At 39.6% G+C, this 22131-nt stretch overlaps 2 protein-coding genes across 2 annotated transcripts in view; both read left to right on the top strand.

Moving 5' to 3' along the window:
- Nucleotides 1–22131, top strand: part of LOC119647133 (probable serine/threonine-protein kinase nek3) — a 174222-nt gene that overhangs the window by 123981 nt on the left and 28110 nt on the right. The gene's annotated exons all lie outside the window — the stretch shown is intronic.
- Nucleotides 3743–4470, top strand: LOC119647135 (tubulin polymerization-promoting protein homolog). The gene has a single exon (XM_038047927.1). It carries the CDS (start codon nucleotides 3902–3904, stop codon nucleotides 4382–4384), a length of 483 nt encoding a protein of 160 aa, XP_037903855.1. The 5' UTR covers nucleotides 3743–3901; the 3' UTR covers nucleotides 4385–4470.

Here is a 22131-nt window from a genome sequence, read left to right on the forward strand (position 1 = left end):
TAATATGTAAGAGGATGAGATAATCGTTTGATGAATCATGTATTCACAAATACAAGGTTATGGGTGTCCGCAAAATCAACTATACGTTCGAAACCCTCATTGCGTGGTCCAAACACTTTTATCCCATGGTACTTTTTCACTCACATGACCATTAAGGCCATTTGTAATGATGATATAGACATCAGCAGGCACGTTACAGATCTTTGTATCGAAAAGTTGCCAGGAGGCATCTTTCCCGCCGTCAGGTCTACCTGTCTATGGTGGGTACGCGGTGAAGAAGTGAATAGTGCGATCAGCTGATATAATGGTGACCTTTATCAGCCGATCATCAAATCGTTTGACTTCTTTAATGGCATTACGGAAACCGTCTGAGATTGCAATGCCAACACCATATTGAGTGTATAGGCTACCAAAATAGAGAAGTTTATAACCATTTTTACCATGTTCTCCTTCTATATCGCAGGGTTTCTTGTAGAGCGCAGATATCCATAGGCTTTTTCTGAAGGGTTCTTCCGAGTTCCTCGCTGCTTGGAGTCAGGGCGCCAATATGTAGCGTACAGACACGTATTTCTTTTGGTCGGACGCAGTTACTCACGTCCTGACGCCGCCCATTTGTGTACCGCCCTTCCCAATTCTCGAAAGGACCGGCACCCACCTTAGCGCATCGACTGAGGTGAACACATTATCATTTCGCCATGACTTGAGGTTTCTCAACACGATCATTTTGTGTTAAACGACATTGGATGCGTTTTCTTGGTCGCACTGTCCCGGGATCTAACACCAAGGGTGATCAGGTAGGATTTAACATTTTCGCAAACAAGCACTCCACCCTGCAACGAAAAATCGGGACAAATCCAACTTCTAAATCACCTGACAAGATCCAATAATTATTTCTCGCCTAGCATCAAGTGAGAAAACAGTGACAAAGCACAGGTCTCCATCGCCGGTGACTATCAAAAATGTCGGAAAGCGAAAGCTTGGCCCTTCAGGTATTAAAGGCTTTGTTGGTTTTTCATGTGCGAATATTTGGCTACACATGCATACATACATATAGCTTGTTGCCTATATAAGTTGAATATATCCGATATTGAATTCGATGTGCTACTGACAGGGTTCGCAGTTCGTTTCTGAGGGAAGTGCGTGTTATAGACCGATAGACGGATAGATAGTGAGCCGATTTTAAAAAGGTTTTGTGTCCAAAAATACCTTAAAAATCAAAGAGGACTTTCAAGAAAGATCGAGATTCAAATCTTGAAACGTGTTTCGGCTGTTTGTCCCTCTTAGCAGCTCTCTTCCAATGTGAAGTTCCCATAAAACTGGGCTGTAGAAAACGGTGTGGCATCTAGTGTTCCCTCTAAATCCAATGCAGCCAAATGTCCATCATCCAAAAGTTACGCCCCGAGCGAGAGAAAATTTATTCCTTTCAAAACAGGCAGTCAAAAACATGCCAAAGATAACCCCGTTACATGACCTAATTACAGGTAAAATAATGAAAGAGCTGCAAAGTATAGCAATACTTCACTTGACTTACGATTCCAATACGCTGCAGCGGCGTCAGTATTTTCCTGGGATTCGGAAGATTTCGTAAATTTCGATGAGTCCAAAGTGCGGAAAAGATGAAAAATTGGTTACTTCCTCCTCCTCCAATAAATCTTCTTCCTATTGTTGCTAGCGAGAATATTGGCAATCATATCTGCAAACAATATTCTTCCCTCTCCTCATCAGTTCGGGCTTCGTGGAAAACCTGATACTATTGAGCAAATTCCCAGGACTGTTTCTGAGATCTGTTTCGGAAAACAAGATTTTGTACACTCTTTTTGGAATTTTTCTTTGCCAAAAACAGGTTCGGACTGAAATATAGTCTTTACGTCTCACGACTATCATACGCGGGAAGTATCAGCCAAGGTTGTGTACTGGGCTCCGAATTTTACTGGCTGTGGATTGCGAATTGTGGAGTGCGTCAAGAGTGTCAAGAGACTGTCCATTCATCAATCGCTACTGCTGACCTGTAAAGTTTTAAGACGGAAAATTGGCGTTTGAGATATATTCACATAAGAAAGATTAACGATTGTTTTGGCTAAATCTGGATCGACGGCCTTCTTATTCAGGGGAAATTAGAACACTCCCCCGAAATTAAAATTTCATTGAAAGGAAATCTTATGGATGTGAAAATATAAGAAACTGTGGTCTTTACTGTGAACATAATACCTTTTGATTTTTACCAAAAAGAAGTTGTTTTGTCGGAATGTATGAAAGATGGGTTAGTTTGGATATTTATCGAGCAGTACATAGCAATAATATTCCTACAAGTGAGTGAATGAAATCCCTCAGCTCGTTTTTTGAGTTTACTGATTAAATCCGGCTATGGTTACTTTTAAATGGAAGAGTATTCCGTTTGTTCAGTAATCCCCGGAAACCATCATTATCCGGTGTTTTTTTTTTTTGGGAGTAGGGTAGGTGAATGTGTTTATGCACAGAGTGTTGGACTCCCGCAACAGCACGCTGGCGGACTACCAACTAAACACCTCCCTGTCATCAGAGAACTAGCCTGGAACCGTTTGACACATTACTTCGGGCTAGCCCTCCCGCTCTCCCGGCTTTGGGAGCCTTCAAGTCACGGAATTCCTTTCACCAACGGGAGGGTGGGGTCCGGGTAGCTGAGTGGTTAGAGCACAAGGCTGTCGTACGGAAGGTCACGGTTCAAATCTCGCTGGCGACAGTGGGATTTGTATCGTGATTTGACGTCGGATACCAGTCGACTCAGCTGTGAATGAGTACCTGAGTCAAATCAGGGTAATAATCTCGGGCGAGCGCAATGCTGACCACATTGCCTCCTAGTGTACCGTTACGGTCTTGAATGAAGTGCTCTAACACACTTCAAGGCCCTGATCCAATATTGATTGTTGTGCCAACGATTATTATTATTAACGGGAGGGGAGGAAGGGAGTTGTTGTTAGTTCAGCTGTATTTAGAATAGTCTTGCCGGCTTATGCTGGAATCTGTGGTGCTGATTGAAAGATGGCGTTCAAGTTTTCGGTCCGGTCTTGATTGGAATCGCGAGCCTTGAAACATCGTTTCAGTTCCCTTCGAAGCGGTTATGTAGAGACGGTTTTTCGTTGCGTGATATGTTGCATCTTGCATTAATTTGGGAATTGACTATAACAACAAAACCACCAACCAAGTTGAGCCATGATTTGTCAGATGTAGTCTTCCAGAAAAATAAGCAGGGATTATTTTCGACGCGTTTAAAATCAATTAGAATTCCAAACAAAATTTTTTTTTCAGAAATAGTCTAATAAATCAATTTAAATTTTTTCTTGATCGGAAAACTATTTCCCTGAATAGCATTAATCTTGCGTATTTCATTCCCGTAAGCTTAACTAAGAAGATGTTAGTGAAATGCATCCCACGGATTTCTCTAACGTATTTTTTGACGTGTTTGGGGTTTTGCAAGGGACAAGCTATAATCGGCTATCCGAAAAATGATCCTTCCATTTTGCTCAAAAGTTTCTTTCAGAGTTCGCCCTTATTTGAAAAGGTACACCTAAATTTTGCCGATGTCAAAACATCGACTTGAACACAGAATGGTATGAGCGATGATGTGTGACGGAGTGTTCAAGTCAGTTGTAAAGTATTTAAAAAAAGATTTCCCAATTATAATCAGGCTTTTCATAGATAGTTTAGGTCAATGCCAATTACAGTCTCTTGCGAACAATATTCATCGCACTCGTTTTTCGACGGAGAAGGCGTTCAAATCTGCTTTTCGGAAACATGAAATCAAAAAGGCGTTGAAATTACTGAAATAATAATGCGACGTTAGTTCAAATTGAATCTCCTTTTTTCCCGGATTTATCTTTCAAAATTCAAAAAATTTCTGGTAACGTTTTACTATATATCTACTATGGAAGAAGTAGCTTTTCAGAAGGCCTTTGAAGCGTTCGGCAGGTTCGGAAACACAAAATATGATGGGAAAATTACGCTTAGTCAAATAGACAAATGGCTAAAACAAGCCGGAGTAATCGGATCCAAAATAACTACGACAGATACGGCCATTACCTTCAACAAGTTTAAAAGCAAGAATATCGACTACAAAACATTCGTGCAGTTTATTAACACCCTCTGCCAGGATAAGAGGCAAAACCCGGGAGAAATTACTAAAAAATTGATAGCTGTGATGCCAGGAACAACGAATACCACAGTGGTTGGGTCGAGTGGAGTAGTGGATAGACTTACGGACACAAGTAAATACACAGGAAGCCACAAGGAAAGATTCGATGAAACAGGAAAGGGTCGTGGAATCGAAGGTAGGGCAGATGTTTCGGAAAACGATGGATATGTCAGCGGCTATAAGCATAAAGGCACATATGGAAAGAAGGAGGAATAGTGAAACTTTTAAAGATGTCAATCTGAAATTTTGAAGTAAAACATTGTTTATTCAATTTTACAAATAAAACCACATTTTATGTAAAATGTTCACTGACTTGGCCAAATTTCCCAAATTGGTCAGATGTGTCACGTACGTGTTAGATATGATTACATACTGTATCACTTATAAACTGTATGGGAAAATTGGAACTCATTACTCCGTGTCTCTGGGTAAATCGATTTGCTTTTCTGCTGTTAGCAAGCATCGATACTTATTTCTTTTTCTTTTTACATGGATGGGATGCAGGTGGATTTAGATGTTAATATGGCTACGTTTACTTCCTATTTTTCATAGGAAACTTCTCTTGGACCTGGAAGTTGAGATAATTACATACAAAGGTCTCGGTTTGCCGGATCATCATACTATTGGATTTACGCCAGTGGGTTCTGCGCCGCGAATGGGTTAACTATAATATACAGGGTGCGGCAGCATAACTTCCTTTTTTCAAAACTCAATAAAAACTATTGTATGCATCGGAAAATATTTATTTATTTTTTATAATGCAGGTACATGTCTAAAGTTTTTATTTACTTTGTTTTGAAGATCAAATCTGTTAGGTGACGTCCCCCATTCTCCATACATTGCGTAAACCGATTTCTGGCGTTTGTCATGACTTTTGTTAGCATAGCAGGTGTTATGTTGGCAATTTCTTCTTGGATGTTGGTCTTCAAATCTTGTAGGCTTCTTGGACGGTTCACATAAACACGGGATTTCAAAAAACCCCATAGAAAAAAATCACAAGGGGGCAGACCGGGAGAGCGTGCCGGCCATTCCAAATCGCCTCTAATTGTGATAAGGCGCTCTGGAAAGTGTTCCCTCAAAACAGCCATCGATGCTCTTGAAGTGTGTGCTGTTGCACCGTCTCGTTGGAACCAACTGTCCCCCAAATCTTAATTTTCTAGCCGTGGGAAAAAAATTCTGTAGCATGTTTACATACCGGTCCGAATTCACTGTCACTGTAACCTCATTTTCCTCAAAAAACCAGGGACCAATAATTCCAGCTGAGGAAATTGCACACCACACTGTGACTTTGGGTGAATGAAAAGGCTTTTGATGCAATTCTCGAGGGTTGGTGTCAGCCCAGTAGCGCATGTTTTGTTTGTTAACCGACCCACACAAATGAAAATAGGCTTCATCGCTAAAAAAAACAATAGCACCCTCGGGAACGACATCAAGAAGAAGCTCACACGCGTTCATCCGAGAATTGAAGTCACGTTCTGAAAGTTCCTGCACTATCGCCATCTTATAGGGATGAAAATGAAGATCATCACGAAGAATTCTTTTTACAGAACGATCGGATAGTCCAAGGACAGATGCGTGTTTGCGCGCAGAACGCCGTGGCGATCGCAACATTGACGCTCTCACTGCTTCAATGTTCTCAGGTGATCTATCGGGCCGAGGGACTCCAGTTCTTCCTTTTGCCGCACTTGCAGTTTGTCTGAATGTAGTGACCCATGTAACAATTGATTTGCGGTCTGGGACGGGAGCCAACGGGGCTAAATTAAAGCGATTCCGAAATGCACGCTGTGTTGCAATAACCGAACATCCGCTTGGAAAGTAAACCTCAACGGCAAAGGCACGCTCCTCACTATTCCAACGCATGATGGCGACTGAACCGTGTCGGAACAAAACTTTACAGTATCCCCTCTTGAACCCTGTATTATCAAGATATGCATAGGCACATATGTATAAACAAAAATAAGTTTGAGAGAACATCATATTATGGCTCAGAATGATCGTTAGTTTAATGTGAAAGATTATTTGTATGCAAATAATAACTTTCTTTTGTTTTACATGGGCCGCCTGACAATATACGAGAACAGTCACATATTATTTTAGAGTGCATTTTGACTTTAGATCATATATGGAATTAATTATTCTTTGTAGAACTACCATGTATTGCCAACCAAGAAAATGAAAAATTAACACTTAAAAATTGAATTACAAAAATGATCACAATTTCAAGGATCAAATATATTGGGTTGGGGAAAAAGAAATATCGTATTTTGTCAATAGATGGTGAAACTTAACATATCTTGTGTTGTACTTATCGCATCCGGTCATTCTATACGGCGATTTGAAAACGACAATCTGTGCTGCAAGTGTCTCTTTGACAGTGTTGTGATCGTACGTTTCGGTCTCAAGTTATAGCGCGTTAAAGATAGAGTCCATCAAGCAAGAAATTCGTCATATTTCACGTTTTTACTACCTGAGAGGTAAAAATGCAACGAAGGCGGCCGAAAAAAATTGTGAAGTTTATGGGTCCGATGTCCGATGTAAGGATTCGCATAGCACGGCGTTGCCTCGATCGATTTTGTTCTGGTGTAGTGGATGTCGAAGATACACCCCGTACTGGTAGGCCAATCGTCGTACAAACCGATAAAATCGTCGAAATCATCCAAGTAGACCGGCATGTGATCATTTGCTCGATTGGCCAGGAACTGGGTATAGACCATAAAAAGATTGGATTCCAAAAAAAACTGGATGTTTGGGTGTCACACCAGTCGACGGAAAAAAATCTCTTGGACCGAATCAACGCTTGCGACGCACTGCTGAAACGGACCGAATTCGACCCATTTTTGAAGCGGATGGTGACTGGTGATGAAGCGGCCAGAATTGGTCAATAAGAATGGTGTTGTGGACAACGCTCGGCCTCACACATTTGTGATGATCCGCCAGAAGCTACGGAAGCTCGGATGGGATGTCCTATCGCATCCACCGTATAGTCCGGGCCTGGCACCAAGTGATTACCATCTCTTCCGGTCCATGAAAAACGCTCTTGGTGATACTAAGTTGGCCTCAAAAGAGGGTTGCGAAAACTAGCTGTCTGAGTTTTTTGCAAATAAGGAGGGAGGGCAACAAGTTTACGAACAAAACGGCGTATATTTGACTTAAATCGGATAATCCTAAGTTTGTTAAATAAAGCGTCAAAGTGCAATCCCCTGCTTTCCGAAACTGATTAATATCAATGTTTTGACGTGCACAATTAAAGTCAGGCAGAATTCATTTTCCGAAACTACACTTTCCCAAAACTCTGACAAAAAGTAACGGTGGTGCGCTTCCAAATAGGTCCGATATCTGCTCAAATAAATTATTATATTATATTACCAACTTTTAGAAATATCCATCAGCAAGAGGGTAGTATCGTGCGCATGCCAAGTTTCATGGAAATCCGGCTATTAGTGTCAAAATTATAGCAGTTTAAACTTATCAATTTCTTGCGAATTTACAGCATTCTAAGCCATGCAAATAAGATACTGACGTCATAATAAACCAGAATAATTGACATTCGAGTGAAATATTAAAATTCCATTCATGAAGAACCCAGCGTTTTTGTATTTGGTGTAGATTAACTTCTTCACATTTGCTTCCTAGTGTGAAGCGTACGAGGTTGACTGCTACCAATACAGTGCTTTCCAGATCAAATTATTTGTGTAAATGGCTTTTTAATAAATAGAGGACAATTGAATTTTTAACTATGTACGAACGGAAGTGTCATGCACTCATCGTTGTTCACATAGGGAAATACAAAACCTTCTATACCTGAAGCGCCTAGCTTCCGGTTTCGCGACTTTTTTTATAATATTTAAAATTTGCACTAGAAAATATAATTTTTCGAATGTGCGTTTATACGTATAACAGTTGGGCTGAAAGTTAGTAGATTAACACACCGACGACGTAACTAGTATTAAATCCATATGACTTTCAGTTAAACCTAATATTCAAAAGGCACATGTATAAATTTGACAGCTGTCGGTCTATTAGTTTGAAGTGTGTAGTGAAGCAACTTTCGTTAGTTTGAAGAAAATGGATGTGTGCTAATAAAGCATTGCTTTTTGGCGAATAAAAATACTGATGAAGCTATTCAATGTTTATCAAGACAAGCGATAAACATTCAATCAGTGTATGTATATATGGTTGTGATTGGCCTCTGAATTGGGCGTAGTGTGTTAACCACGTGTGCGCGGTATCATTGACGGTTCGGAGAAATACGTTTGAGCTCCAGACTTTCCAGACTACAATAGTATAGTACCCCAAGTCGAGAGGGGTACTCTCCAGAGGGCCACCATCTCATGATATTTAACCCCAGAATGTTTTGCTTGTAACGCTACAACTGTCGGTCAAGTTGGAGAAAGCGAATAAGGCACATTCGAAAAACCAACTCTTATCCTAATATGATAGCCAAAGGTCGTTGACGGTAAGGCCCCACCTGCTCTTTGAGACGCGAAATTACTCGTTCCTTCTCCTTTCTTAAACGGACTTGGGACCGTCTTTGCAAAGTTCTGCGGCACACCCTCGAGATACTATTTTACAAATTACTAGGAAATTTCCAATGGCTACACATTTATACTTTTAATTAGAACTTATATTGGGTGAGGGCAATGATTGGGTCTTGGGACGTGCACATGCTTCTTGAGAACAACATGAAGATCCCCAGAGTGATCGTTTTCTCTAGCTTAAGGGAGGATTCTAGGAATATTTTATACCTATTTTAGTTTTTTTTTGCTGATTGGAGAGTGGAAAAACTTTCAGGAAAGGATGGAGGTGATAACCATAATGAAAAGTCGGGAATGCACTTCACCACGATTTCAAATCTATTTCATCTAATGAAGACCTTTTCGGTCGCCAATATCCTCAGGCAAAGTACCATAAATTCGATCGGACTAGTTTATCTGCAGAATGATTTGGAGGAACCTCTACTGCCGGGTATATTTTGAAACTATGTTCTTTCGCAGATAAAGGAAGAGATGCTTATTGAAAGGACCGAACACTTTATCTGCTTTTTATTGCCTTTGAAAGAGGCTTTGAGTGTCATACAAGAGTGTATTTGCCGTCCTTTGTATAGGAGGTGTGTTTCAGGTGGGACTGAAGATTGTCAGTTTCGCTGTATTCGTCTTATGTGCATTGTTGGATACAGTATTGAAAATGTGAAATTGATACACCTATGAATCATTATTCTATTGATAGTGATGCCAAGCTCACCAACAATGCTATGTCTGCCTTCGGTATTTTGTACAAAACAAGTAAAGACCGTTCATCATCGATGGTTTCTCTATACTGTCAATTGGTGCTATTATTCACTTACCTGTGTATAAAATACTTTGCTGGATTTATTCTAATTTAACTGCCTAATTAGAACGCCTTCAATGAGTTGTGCATAGCATGTCTTCATTGCTCATAAAACAACCAATCATTCTGTTAAGCAACGATTCGAATGGTTGGTAATTGCGCAGTCGAATATCCTGCGAGGTAGAGCCAGTTCGTCCACCGGCTTACAGCATCATATTACAAAATATATGTGTACATATATGCTATATTATGGATTGGATTCTCTCACTCAATCGTTTTGTGCAGTACCATGTGGAGTTCAGGTGTCAATATTTTTCTCGACAGGGAGACTGTTAAGTTGAAGAGGTTTCCAGATCATGTTCTTGAGGGTGGAAGCAATATTACCTCGCATTTATAGTTAGGATAGTATAAGTGGGTGATATCATCTGAAATGCTTTTATTCCAATCGAACGGAATACTAATGTTCTCCGACGGAGCCTTGCTGCACGCACGTATTTTCACTCTGGCGTTCCATGAATTTATAATTTGTTCAGTGGGAAAACCGTGGACGCTTTCTGCCTTCTTCTTTCCATTCGATATATACATTTAATTGACGAGTACATTGTACCGCTTCGAACAAGTCTCTTTACCCTTTGTTCATCCAATTGTTCTCTGAAACATTCACTACCTTTTTGAAAACGGTTTGCTTTATTTTTAAGATTCATTATGGTTATACGAGTAAAATTCAACTCTGGATGTGTCGTCGCCCATATTTGCCGCATAAATTTGCATGGAAAATCAGATTGAAATTTTAAATATATCACATCATCTCTCGCTCTATTTGTATTGTCCACAATAAGTGGATTTATATATTTTTGCACATTGCATACAAAATATATCGCGAAATTTAGCGACGCCTTTAAAAATATCAGTGAATAGTTGCATAATCGCAGCTTGTTTGTGGGTCATAATATTATTATAAAGAGCTTCGATGTTGTAACCTCGAAACAGCTTTAAACATGGGAAACTCATTATGATAAACAAATATCTTGGGAAGAGATTGTTGGTTTGTTGATGAGAAAGCAGGCGACGTGTTGTGCTTGAACGCAGATTTTGTTTTTATTGCGTCTTCCAGTATCACCGTAACCTTCAGAGTAAATTTTTAAGAAAATACAATGAGGGGCTACCTAATTGCCGTTTTTATTGTTCATTGTTATAAGAGTGTAATTGTTGCAATAGTTTCGTATACTACGCGCATGGGTTCCTCGGGTAAAATGTATTAAAGGTCTCCTGTATTCCCAACATAGCATGGACCTGCTACCGCTCTAAAATTAGAGCACGATGTTATCCGGGAGCTTTAATTCTTAGATCCATTCTGTTCGTGAACTCTCAACTTCCTTACTTCGCATTTAGAAATATCCATGAGGTCTCTAAAAACGGTAGTAACCCTGCATCATCTGGAGTCGCCAGCTGCCAAGAATCCACTCATGCTACAAAGTGTGGAACTATGTCTGGCGAGCAGTAGATAGCTTCTGGGCGAATCACCTACACTGCGCACTTCGTCTATGTTGATTGACAAGCTTGAAGGATGTCATTGCCGTCCTTAAGGCTTTCATCACCGTTTGACTGATAGTCAAAATAGCTATATTTCGGACTCAGCTCATACCTCAATCGTCGTTGACCCTCTCGTACCTTGAATATTTCCATCTGAAATAAGTTGATTGAGAAGACTCCCGCGTCAAAGCCGCCAGTTATTTTTGATTTGCTGGCAATAAAATACTATATCGAAGTATTGCAATATATTGTCGTCCTTTTATTGTGCCCTGGTTGATAAGCAACAGTGTAAACACGTTTTTCTCAATGTCCAAATTTTGCTAAATCGTATTATAGTTGATTGGCAATGCCCCTTAATAGATTTTACTATGGTTGAGTGAAAGTGAATGCGAGATTGCATTAGGGAAGATGTTTGTGGAAGATTGCTTAGGCCCCATGAGTCATGCACATGCGGCTGCGTGGATGTTGTTAAGTTAGGCCCTATTATTTTGTTTCCAGCCAGGCCACACACCATGTAGGCGGCGATAATTGGGCGAACTTCGTTTACGAATATCAACAGATTATTTAACCCGAGTTCATTGTTTAGTTTCGAATTTAGCTTCGCATCAGGAATCACACTAAGACAGTGGAGGAAAGTGATAGTCTTTGTCTGTCTTGCGCAGGAGGTTCCCTCCCTCTCCTCACAGAACCAGCAGAAAGTGTCCGCAGATATCCCTAGTTTTCCCTGGTGACAATTTAGCCTGCAATGGCTAGTGACTATTCCTATGATCTTGAGATTTTTCTTAGAGAGGTTTAAATAATTTTGTTAGTGTTTGAGCTCCAATTAAGCTCGCCCAGTATAGGTCTTCATTCCTTAGCGTCATAGCCATGAACTCCTTTCCGATTCTACAAGTGGGTTCCTGTTTATCCGCTGCTTTATTGACTTTTAATGCGAGTATCGAGATGTATCGAGATGTATTAAGTTTATGACTCTCGGTCAGAATAGCAATGTTCTGCTCCCTATATCTCCTGCGAAGATTGAAGGAGCCACATGTATCTATGACATCTATTTCCGCTTGAAATATACTAGTGTGCTTACCTATAGGTTCAAAGTACATTTCCTTAGATCAGTGACCCTTGCGCCCGCTCCTTTTCTTGCGGGAGACTTGTCCAGGTAATCAATCGCTAGTTTAACCCGTAGGTTACTGCCACGTTCTCCCAGTTTGCCTTGTTGCTCTTTCAATGTTGTTGCTTCCTTCAATCATGTTATCTCTTGGTATTAGTAATTCAACACAGTGATACACACACAAGCCAGCCTTTGAGGTTTGTCTAACTCCCTGGCTGTTGCGCTGATTTCGGTGCTATCTGCTCAGATTGCCACCCTATATGTAATTATTGACTGTATTATTACAATGAATATCCAACGTAGAATCTTCGGGGTGCATTTCCATTTCGTTCCTGTTGTAGACTGGAAGTCATTAAAGCCCTCTAATGGTTTCAAAGTGAGCAAGCTTGTACCTCCTTTTAAATGATACTAGGGCGACTTTGGTTTGACTGATGGGCAGTAGGTAATAGTATTTCTCAATCCAGTTTGGATTCTATCACATAGGGTGTCCTCATATTTGCCCTTGGAGATTAATACCATGTTGTCAGCGTAACCCCGGACATGTATTCGAGTATTTGTTAGCTCTTCTAGGAGTTTATTAACTACTATACTCCACATCAGTAGTGATAGTACCCCACTCTCTTTGCAGTGGTCATAACAATGGAGATGAAGTTCTACTTGCCTGCTCTCTAATATTCTGCCTATCTAGTAGGCCAGTGTGATACCTTGTGGGATACCAGTGGGATACCTTGTAGGTCTGCATGCGATGCTTTGTCGAACACGCCTTCCATAGAGCTATTTACTTAGTTTCTACAGCATCGTATAATACATCCGTCAGCTCAGGGCAGTTTCGGTAGGCCGTCCTTCCTAGTAAACATATTGACATGAATGTTAAGGATTAGACTTTCAAACATTAGTTCCGATGTAGTTTACCTGTACTGGGTGCAGACGAAACAATTGGTCTAAAAGATTCAGGGTGAAAACGATCCATTATGTCTGATTTCGGAATAAAAGCTTTTTTTGTCCGTCTCCATGTCCTCGGTATATACCCAAGACGATGTTACTCCGTACCACCCTTAGGAGAGACCTTAAGATGATTTAGAGGCCCCTCTGAAGTAGTGCCATCTACAACGGACGATTTTAGTACCTTAGAAGTTCCGACTTCCCATCTTACTCTAACTTGCGAACATACCTATTTTGCTAGTTTTCAATTCTTCTTCCTTCCTCTGTCTTTAGGTAGAATGTTGTTGTCTTCCGATGCGGAACAGGGCCTTGGAAATGAGTTTTGAGAAAAGAGTGTAACCTGCCTGCCTCATTAACGGCAAATGTTCAACCTTCCTTCTTCAGACAGATAAAGGACATTGCTCTATCTTTGACTATAGCTTTGTAAGAGTGTAGCCTGCAATAATATCACAGAGATGGCTTTGGGATATCCCTGTGCTCACAACTTTGGCCAAATGGTGGGTTGTTGAATCTGATTAGATTACTCTTGTTCTTAACATAAATACTAACCCCAACTAAAGTTTCTTGGATAGCGTTAGTAGTTACATTGTTGAGTGACTTTTATGTCCAGGAAAGTAGCTAAGGTGTATGGCTTGTGCGATCTTTGTGTCCTTAACTTGGGATGCTGAAAGTTGAAAAGAAGCGTTCTCCAGCAACTGCAGAATAAACTTTTTCAAGACAGGATGATTTTACCTTATAGAGTCGCTAATAATTCCAACATTTTGGAAAAGTCACGAAGTATTTTTTCGATATATTCTACTGGGCGCAGGACTGTAAAAGTGATTACTATTCCAGCAGTTAAGAGTTCTGGAAAGTTTAGTTCTAATACGTTCCTTCAGCCGGTCCTCTAATAATACCAAACTGGAATCCATTGTCATTTGCTTCGATAATATAGAGGACATACTCATAAGCGTGTCAATTTCTCGAGCGGGCAAATCAGAAATTTGCCACCCGAGATCAGTGAATGATAATAAAGGTAAAAAGTGTCCTTCGTTCGTCAATTTTCTTTTCTCACTAAGATGTGTTCTTTGCGTTGATATCGTTTCACTTTCTTCGACGTGATAATGGATTCTAAATGTTTAAAGTTATTCACGGTTATATCGCTAGAAACTATAGTTACAGAAACGCATAAAAGCATTTCTTATCACGAACGTAGAGGGATACGCGTATCTATCTTTGGGCTGTAGAAAAAAATCCTCTGTTTTAAAGCTCTTTTGTATATTAATGCAAGATGTATTAATACAACGTTAGTATTTGTCTTCCTGAGAAAAATAGCAAATAAACGAAGTGTACTTCAGGTGTTTTATGTCGCGTTGTGCCACAAACTTTAGGCAAACTTGCTCCTGCCAATACGTAATTTTGGCAGCTAATTCTTAACAACAGATCCCTTAGGCATCTTGTAATATTACATTAGTTTGAGTTTGACGGTCTTCTATGCGTGGCTGATCTCAGTAGCAAATAAGCTGATAAGATCCCTGAATCCCCGGGCTGGAAACCGATAGTTAACTTTTCGTGTCACTTTGGAGGTTCCCCATTGTTATTGGTTTTAGCACAGGAATTCTATAGCAGCTCTTGGCTATGGAGTCTGGGAACTAAGCTGCTCTAACCTGGCTCGAAGTTCTATTAGCACATTTATGGTGCAAGGAGGATAAACAAATGGGCATACCGGAAGCTGGGCGCTTCAGGTATAATGATTCATTTTATGTGAAAAACTTTCTATGTATGTTTCTCAATTCGTACATAGCTAAGAATTCAAAACATTTCTTCATATATTTCCAATTATTGTTATTCTGTTAAGGGAAAGTCGCACCACGTCCTTGAAGAACTATTGTGCCCCTTTTACCGGTTATAGTGTACCTATTGATCATAGTATCTCAAGCAGGCCTGTAACCGTTAGGAACTTTAGTATGTTCCCCACTTCCAGATGTTTCAGCTATGCATCTGGTATTAAGTATTCTTCCAGATGTCTCGACCTACTTTGCACAAGTGCCGGACACTGTATAGAGGTTTCGTCCACCTCCTCACAAAGCAGGCAGTGTCCGTAGATATCCCTAGCTTCCCTAGGTGATAGTTCAGCCGACAATGACCAGTAACAATTCCCACTATTATTCGGAGGTTCTTTTTGATGAGGTTTAAGCAATCCTTTGTACGCATGGGTTCGTATCCTCCAATAAGCACCCTGGACTGCTCCATCCCTGGAAGGCCCGCCCAATATAGTTCCCTCAACCGTTTCTCTTCATTTCTTTGATTCATAGCCATGAAACCGTTTCCGATACCACAGAAGGGTTCTGGCCCGTGTACAGGCCTCCCTGCTCCCTTCTTGGCTAGTTCATCCGTTGCCTCATTGCCTTCCAACCCAGCATGGCCTGGAACCCAAAGTATCCAGACCTTGTTGGACGAGCCGAGTGTATTCAGTCTCTCAAGGCACTCCCATACCAGTTTAGAGTTCACCTGGTTGGACCTAAGTGCCTTGATCGCTGCTTGGCTATCGGTGAGAATAGCTATGTTCTACACCCTGTAGTTCCTTTGCAGCCAAAGTATATCTAATTATTAAAAGTAGATATTGAGCTCATCCTGAACAAACAAACATTGCATATACAGCACATCAGTGTTGGCATAATTTTTTTTTGTATTGAAATGTAAGTATTCGCCTGGATAGCGAATTTTAGCGCTTTAGCAATTCAAACATGTTGTAAGTATGTATGATGAAGTGGGACTTAATATCCAGTAAGAAAATTAAGAGGCGTTGGAGGTGACAAAAGGTATGTACATATAAACTCGAAAAGTTTTTTCAAGCATGAAAGGGGGGGGGGGGATTTCCGAGTAAATTTCTAAAATCTGGTAATATTCTATTATTAACTCTATTTGAGCAGAAATTGGATGGAATGTATTTCAGAGCCTAAATTTTATATAGGTGCATCATTATGATTTTTTCAGATTTTTCGGTTGGATAAATTCTGAGAACGAGGCATGTTTCACTTTTTGGGGCTCATGTTTCTATCCCTCACTCCCCTATGTTTTATCTAATATCAAAAATAGAACCAACATCGAAAAGTAATAATTGAGCTCTTTCATTTGATACCTATGTGGGCCATATTCTGTGAGAAAACCTTTTGCACCCTTCTTTCACATGTATGGGGAGCCCCCCTTATATTCAACACAGAATGGCGCCATTTGCTATATGTAAAGGGATTCGCAGACTACACTCACCAAATTTAGTGGCAATTAGTTTAGCCGTTAAAACCTTAAAACGCGAAGTCTTTACGGCTTCTTACCGGGCCAGAGCCACCTCGTCAGACGTTGCTTCAACTCTGCCTTGGGATCAGCGTGACGAACCGGTTTGCATATGTGCAATCCTCCAGGGGTGAGGCAACGTCTGACGAGATGCGTCTGATCTGGCAAGAAACTATAAAGCTACCTTCGCTTTTTTATTTTCTGATGCTTGGGTTACTGAACTCATAGCGAGGGGTTCGTGGAAAAAAGGGAGTAAGTTGCTCCTCATTTGGCGGATGCGAGCTTCGGATCCCACAATCCTCAAACAAAAAAAAGTTGGGAAACCGGAAGCTTGACGCTTTAGGTATAAAAGGGTTTATGTTTCCCTGTGTGAGGAGCATAACGCAGTTCTCCATTGATTGATAGCATTGACTCGAGATATCTAAATCGCTCAGTTCTGTTAGCGGTGGCCTGTCTAGAACTGAGCAATTTAAATATCCCGGGTCAACGCTATCAGCCAATGGAGAATTGCGCAATGAAATTGCTGCACGCATTAACGCAACCTGGATGAAGTGGCGTTCTACAACTGGTGTTCTTTGTGATCGACGTATCAACGAACGTCTCAAATCTAAAATTTACCGCAATATTATCTGTCTTGTCGCTCTCTATGTTTCTGAGTGTTGGCCGACCATAAAAGACAATAAGTAGCGTCTTGCGGAGACGAAGATATTGGATTGGACGAGTGGCGCGAGGCCTTTTGATCACATTCGAAATGAAGATATCCGCGATTGATATCCGACGGCAAGTCACGATCCCCGACTTGCTTCACATTAATGTCTTGCAAACGGTATTTGGTGAATCGAGATACTGATCCTGGAAGCCACTAATAACAAATAACATGCCAATTAATAATATGCTGCGAAAAAGGCTAGTCTCGATCGTGTCGAAAAATCAACAGGAGTTCTTGACGCAAGCGTGCCGGCAGGCTAGTGTGGGCCACACAATTCCATATCCACACACCAAAAGTTTGTACCCTCGCTGGTAAGCCGGGGGAAATTGTAAGCACGTTTGGGAAGGCACACATTGACATCTGCGCTTTCCAGTTTGGAAAACGTGACGTCAGTCAAAATTAGAAGTAATGCCAATTAACAAGGCTACATAATTTATAAAAGAGCAGCAAGAATTTTTAGTTAGGATGACCATAGAGCTCATCTATTCAGTAAATTGTCCGAAGTCAAACTTTTCATTTGCAGCTTGGCATGGGGTTGAATACAATTCGTTTTAATACATTGTTGATCAATTTATTTCGTTACAAAAAAAATAAGTTGTTGTAGTGACGAATTGATATGCTAAGATGACGTCATACACATTTTAGAATGCACGAAATTCATATAAAATCTAAAAGTTTCACTTTTTATAACTTTGTTAATAATAGTAGAATTTCCTCTAAACTTTCCAAAGTTATGCCTTATGTTATCCTGCATACCGCTGACAAATTGTGTACTTCTAGCATGAGCTTAAGGGAGTTTTCGACAACGAATTTCCAAGATAAGCTAATATACTATTATTAACGTTATTTGTGCAGATATCGGAACGGGATCTATTTTGATGTCTAGATTTCGTTTATATACACCACTGTGATTTTTTTCAGATTTTTCATATTTCATATTTTGAGCCCGTATTCCCCTCCGTTTCACCTGATATCAAATATGTAAAAGTATTAACCGACCCCCTTTCCACATGGCTCTGAAAAAAAATTTGCACTTCCTTTTGCATGGCTGCCCTTGCTATGTGTAAAAGGATTTGCAGACCACACATTCTCACCAGATTTAGTGACAATCGGTCTAGCCGTTTTCGAATAAATCGGGTGTGACAGACAGACGGACATAAAACCTTAATAAATAAATGGAAATAAAACCTAAATAAATAAATAAATATATTATTTTCAACTCAATAAACTTAGTCTCAATTCCAAACATTCCATTGGCTTCATCATTAATGCACTGTTTCGATGAAGTTTTTCCAAGCTCTCAAGCGCAATCGTCTAATGAAGACTTCAAACCATTTCTTAAGATGGTCATATCTGCAAAGAAGTAATATCATCCTTCGAATAATAAAATCAATTTTCTGATTTGCATTGATTATGCCATACCTGCCGTGAAGCAATATCGAGTGTACACCAATCCTACACATCAGCAGAGTTTTATCATAAAATTTGTGCTTTCCGCTTTCCCATTCTGTAAGGGATCCTTAGATTTTTCTTAAAGTAACTACTTTAAGAGGCTTATCCTTATTCAATAAAAGTAAATTGAATGTGGCTGCTCAGACTAGTAATACATATGGATTACGGCCGAAAATGAAATCAACAATCACCACAGTATGTGGTAAATTTGAGCGTCATGAAGGGAACCCTCATCAGGTTGGGTTTTAGTTATATTTCAGTGTCCATCAACAGGACCCAATTCGACGACATCAATAAATTATTTCCATTACAGTTCTGTGGAAAATTGTGCCACGTTCCCAGCCACCCGATTAGTGTGTCGGTATCGGATATCTTACACCGAATCAGATAAATTTACTCTTATTAATTACCGACTGCTTATGCGGAGATTTTCTCTCGTCATTAGTTAGTTCTTTGCTTTTCCTCTGTCGGGCTTTGCCTGTTGATGAATTATTGTGCATTTTAAGCTATCGATTCTGCTCCCAATCCGGCGGATTAGGGAAGCCGAAGTAACTTTCCCTCAGAGGATTCTCGCCTTCGATGAATTATTGATTCTAATGAAATTTATGGGCAAAAAGCAGGAGCGAAAGACCTTCATCCATATTAATTACCTCCTGAATGTTTATTGAGTGTTGATTAAATAGTATATGGGTCCCGATTTTAGAAAAAGGCGAGAAAGTTGTAAAATTCTAGATAATAAAGATATGTTTCACACCGGCTTTCTTGCTTGTCCCTTTTTGTCGAAGATGAATCTTTGAAATCAAGTCTGGCTAGAATCACTTCTCGTGCGGGGCGTTAGATCAGGCTCAATCAATGGCTACTTTCCGATTATAGATTTATTTTATTTTTGTGGGCTCAGTATATAATACAATGAATGAAAAATTACATTTGGATTAGATGACGTTACCTTGGAATAAGAGAATGAATGTTGTTAATTACTTTTCTTATGAAATGGATAGAACGAATCTCCCCATTCGATTGCTTCCGAGATTAGGATTGAATATAGGATTATTGCTTTCATATTCTATTCAGTTTTCCTTTTGAATTTGGGTATCAGCATAACAATTAGAGAATAAGTCGTTCATTAACTATTATACTTAAGAACAATTTTGATAATCAAAATCTGAAGCTGTATCGGGTGTAAATAATAATCCCGACTTGTAAGTGACTTTTGGTTTTTGATGGCTTTATGGACCCCTTCCCCTACCACGATCTTTTTAAATTCGCGGTTGCAATGGTGACGCCGAGCTCTGCCCTCCCCCCCCCCCCCATTCAGAAAGACGCGCGGTATCAACTGAAATGTCTCGATAAGTGTTCTTCCAAGGCTTAGTTTTGATATTAGCTTAGAGGGGAAGTACCGAATTTGAAAGTGGTCACTTGAGTAATTATGAAGCTTCTTCAATACGGTCTCCACTGCCTAAAATACGCATCATAATATTATTTGTTCAAATAAAGTTAGTAATAGCACATTAAGCTAATGCTATAGCTATAGAGTTACCATAACTGACGATCTACACTAAACAGTGTTGACTACGGCAGATGTGAAGCTACAATTCCTTTAACTTAACTTTAACTTACTTAATCAAGGGAGGAGGGAGGCAACGTTAATTCATGCAAAAAACGTACAATTTTGTGAATTTTTTTTTTGACGACCCAATTACAAGCTATTTATTACGACCAGTGGTGCACTAACGTACGCGATTCGAAGAATATTGTGTAAAATTTTCATGAGAAAATATTAAAAAATAAGGCAATGGGAGCAATTGTTCGGAAGCATCTCGGAAAGAGGTAAAATTGCGGTTCACTTTTTGAGAACACTTTGAAGTGAAAAACTCAATTCTTGTGAAAAACAAGTCGGAATACCGGAAGCTCGGCGCTTTAGGTACAAAGGTTTTGGGTTCATGTTATATCAGCACCTCTGTATGAACCTTTTCTCGTTGATACATATATATAAGATTGCAAAATATTCCGTCATATATTGTCAAACGAAATATGCATATGTACATACATATTAAAGACATAAATATTCTGCACAAAATTGCTCTTCATGCACTTTTCTCTGTCCACGAACGCAGACATAAGTACACCTACGTCCATCTTATTGAACACTGCAAATTTTATTAGCATATACATATATACACACATGTCTGTCTGCAGTAAAATAAACAAGTCGGAATACCGGAAGCTCGCGCTTCGGGTATAAAGGTTTTGTGTTCATCTTATGTAAGAAATTTCAACGCACATTTTTCTATCCGTATATAGCTACAAACCCAACATATTGCTTCATATTTTTCCAAACTACGAGACATACGTACATATTACAGCCATAGATATTACGCTCACCCTAAACAAACAAACTGCCTATTTCCGAATACCGTACACATATATGCATGTATATGAATTGATCGTACCCATATTTCCGATTTACTTCTTATATCTATCTGAATAGGCACAAAGTTCATTAGCACGCATATACTATATACCTACATACACAGCTGATGTTCATATACAATGACTAAAAAACTAAAACAAAATAATTCTTTGGGACCCCATTCATAAGAACTCATTTGGTTGTGGTATTAACGTATTGATATGTGATGATGACGTCATGCAGTCATGCATGAAGAGTGCCCGAAATTCACAAAAAATGGTAAAGTTTTACCCCCTATAACTTTGTCAATAATAGTTGGATTTTCTTCAAACTTGACTGGCTTGTGCATTATGTTCTTTATTATACGCATGCTAAATTTTGTACTTCTGGGATGAATATAAGGGGGGTTGCCGGGTAAATTTCTAAAATGTGGAAATATACTATTATTAACTTTATTTGTGCAGATATCGGAACCGGATATATTTTGAGGCCTAGATTTCGTAGAGATGCACTATTGAGATTTTTTTCAGATTTTTCGGTTGGATAGGTTCTGAGAACGAGACCTGTTACACTTTTTGGGGGTCATATTTTGAGCCCTCACTCCCCTATGTTTCACCCAATATCAAATATTGAACCAGTTTCGAAAAGTACTAATTGAGACCTTTCATTTGATACCCTACATGGCTACATTCTGAGAAAAAAAAATTTGCACCCTCCATTCACATATATGGAGAGCCCCCCCTTAAACTTAACACAAGATGGCGCCACTTACTGCATGTAAAGGGATCACCAGATTACATACTCTCACCAATTTTCGTGACAATCGGTCTAGTCGTTTCCGAATAAATCGGGTGTGACAGACAGACAGACAGACAGACAGACAGACAGACAGACAGACAGACGGACAGACAGACATCGAATCGATTCTAATAAGGTTTTGTTTCACACAAAACCTTAAAAAGAAAAGCCAAAGTGTCTTCATGGACCACGCCTTTCATATAAGTTCACTTTATTCATATTATGATGACGTGATACACATCCTAGCAATAAATTCACATGAAATGCAGTAATTTGACTTCCAATAATTAATAATCGTTGCATTGTGTTCAAACTTTTCAGAATTATGTATGTCCTATATTATCAGTTACACTGCTGTGAAATTTTATACTTCTAGGATGAACTTCGGGTAAATTTTTAAAACATGGTAATAT

This window comes from Hermetia illucens, chromosome 1, assembly GCF_905115235.1.
Source record: "Hermetia illucens chromosome 1, iHerIll2.2.curated.20191125, whole genome shotgun sequence".
Lineage (NCBI taxonomy): Eukaryota > Metazoa > Arthropoda > Insecta > Diptera > Stratiomyidae > Hermetia > Hermetia illucens.

What these genes read in the sequence shown, in the direction of transcription:
- LOC119647135 (XM_038047927.1), top strand. Translation starts at nt 3,902, where the DNA reads ATGGAAGAAGTAGCTTTTCAGAAGGCCTTTGAAGCGTTCGGCAGGTTC.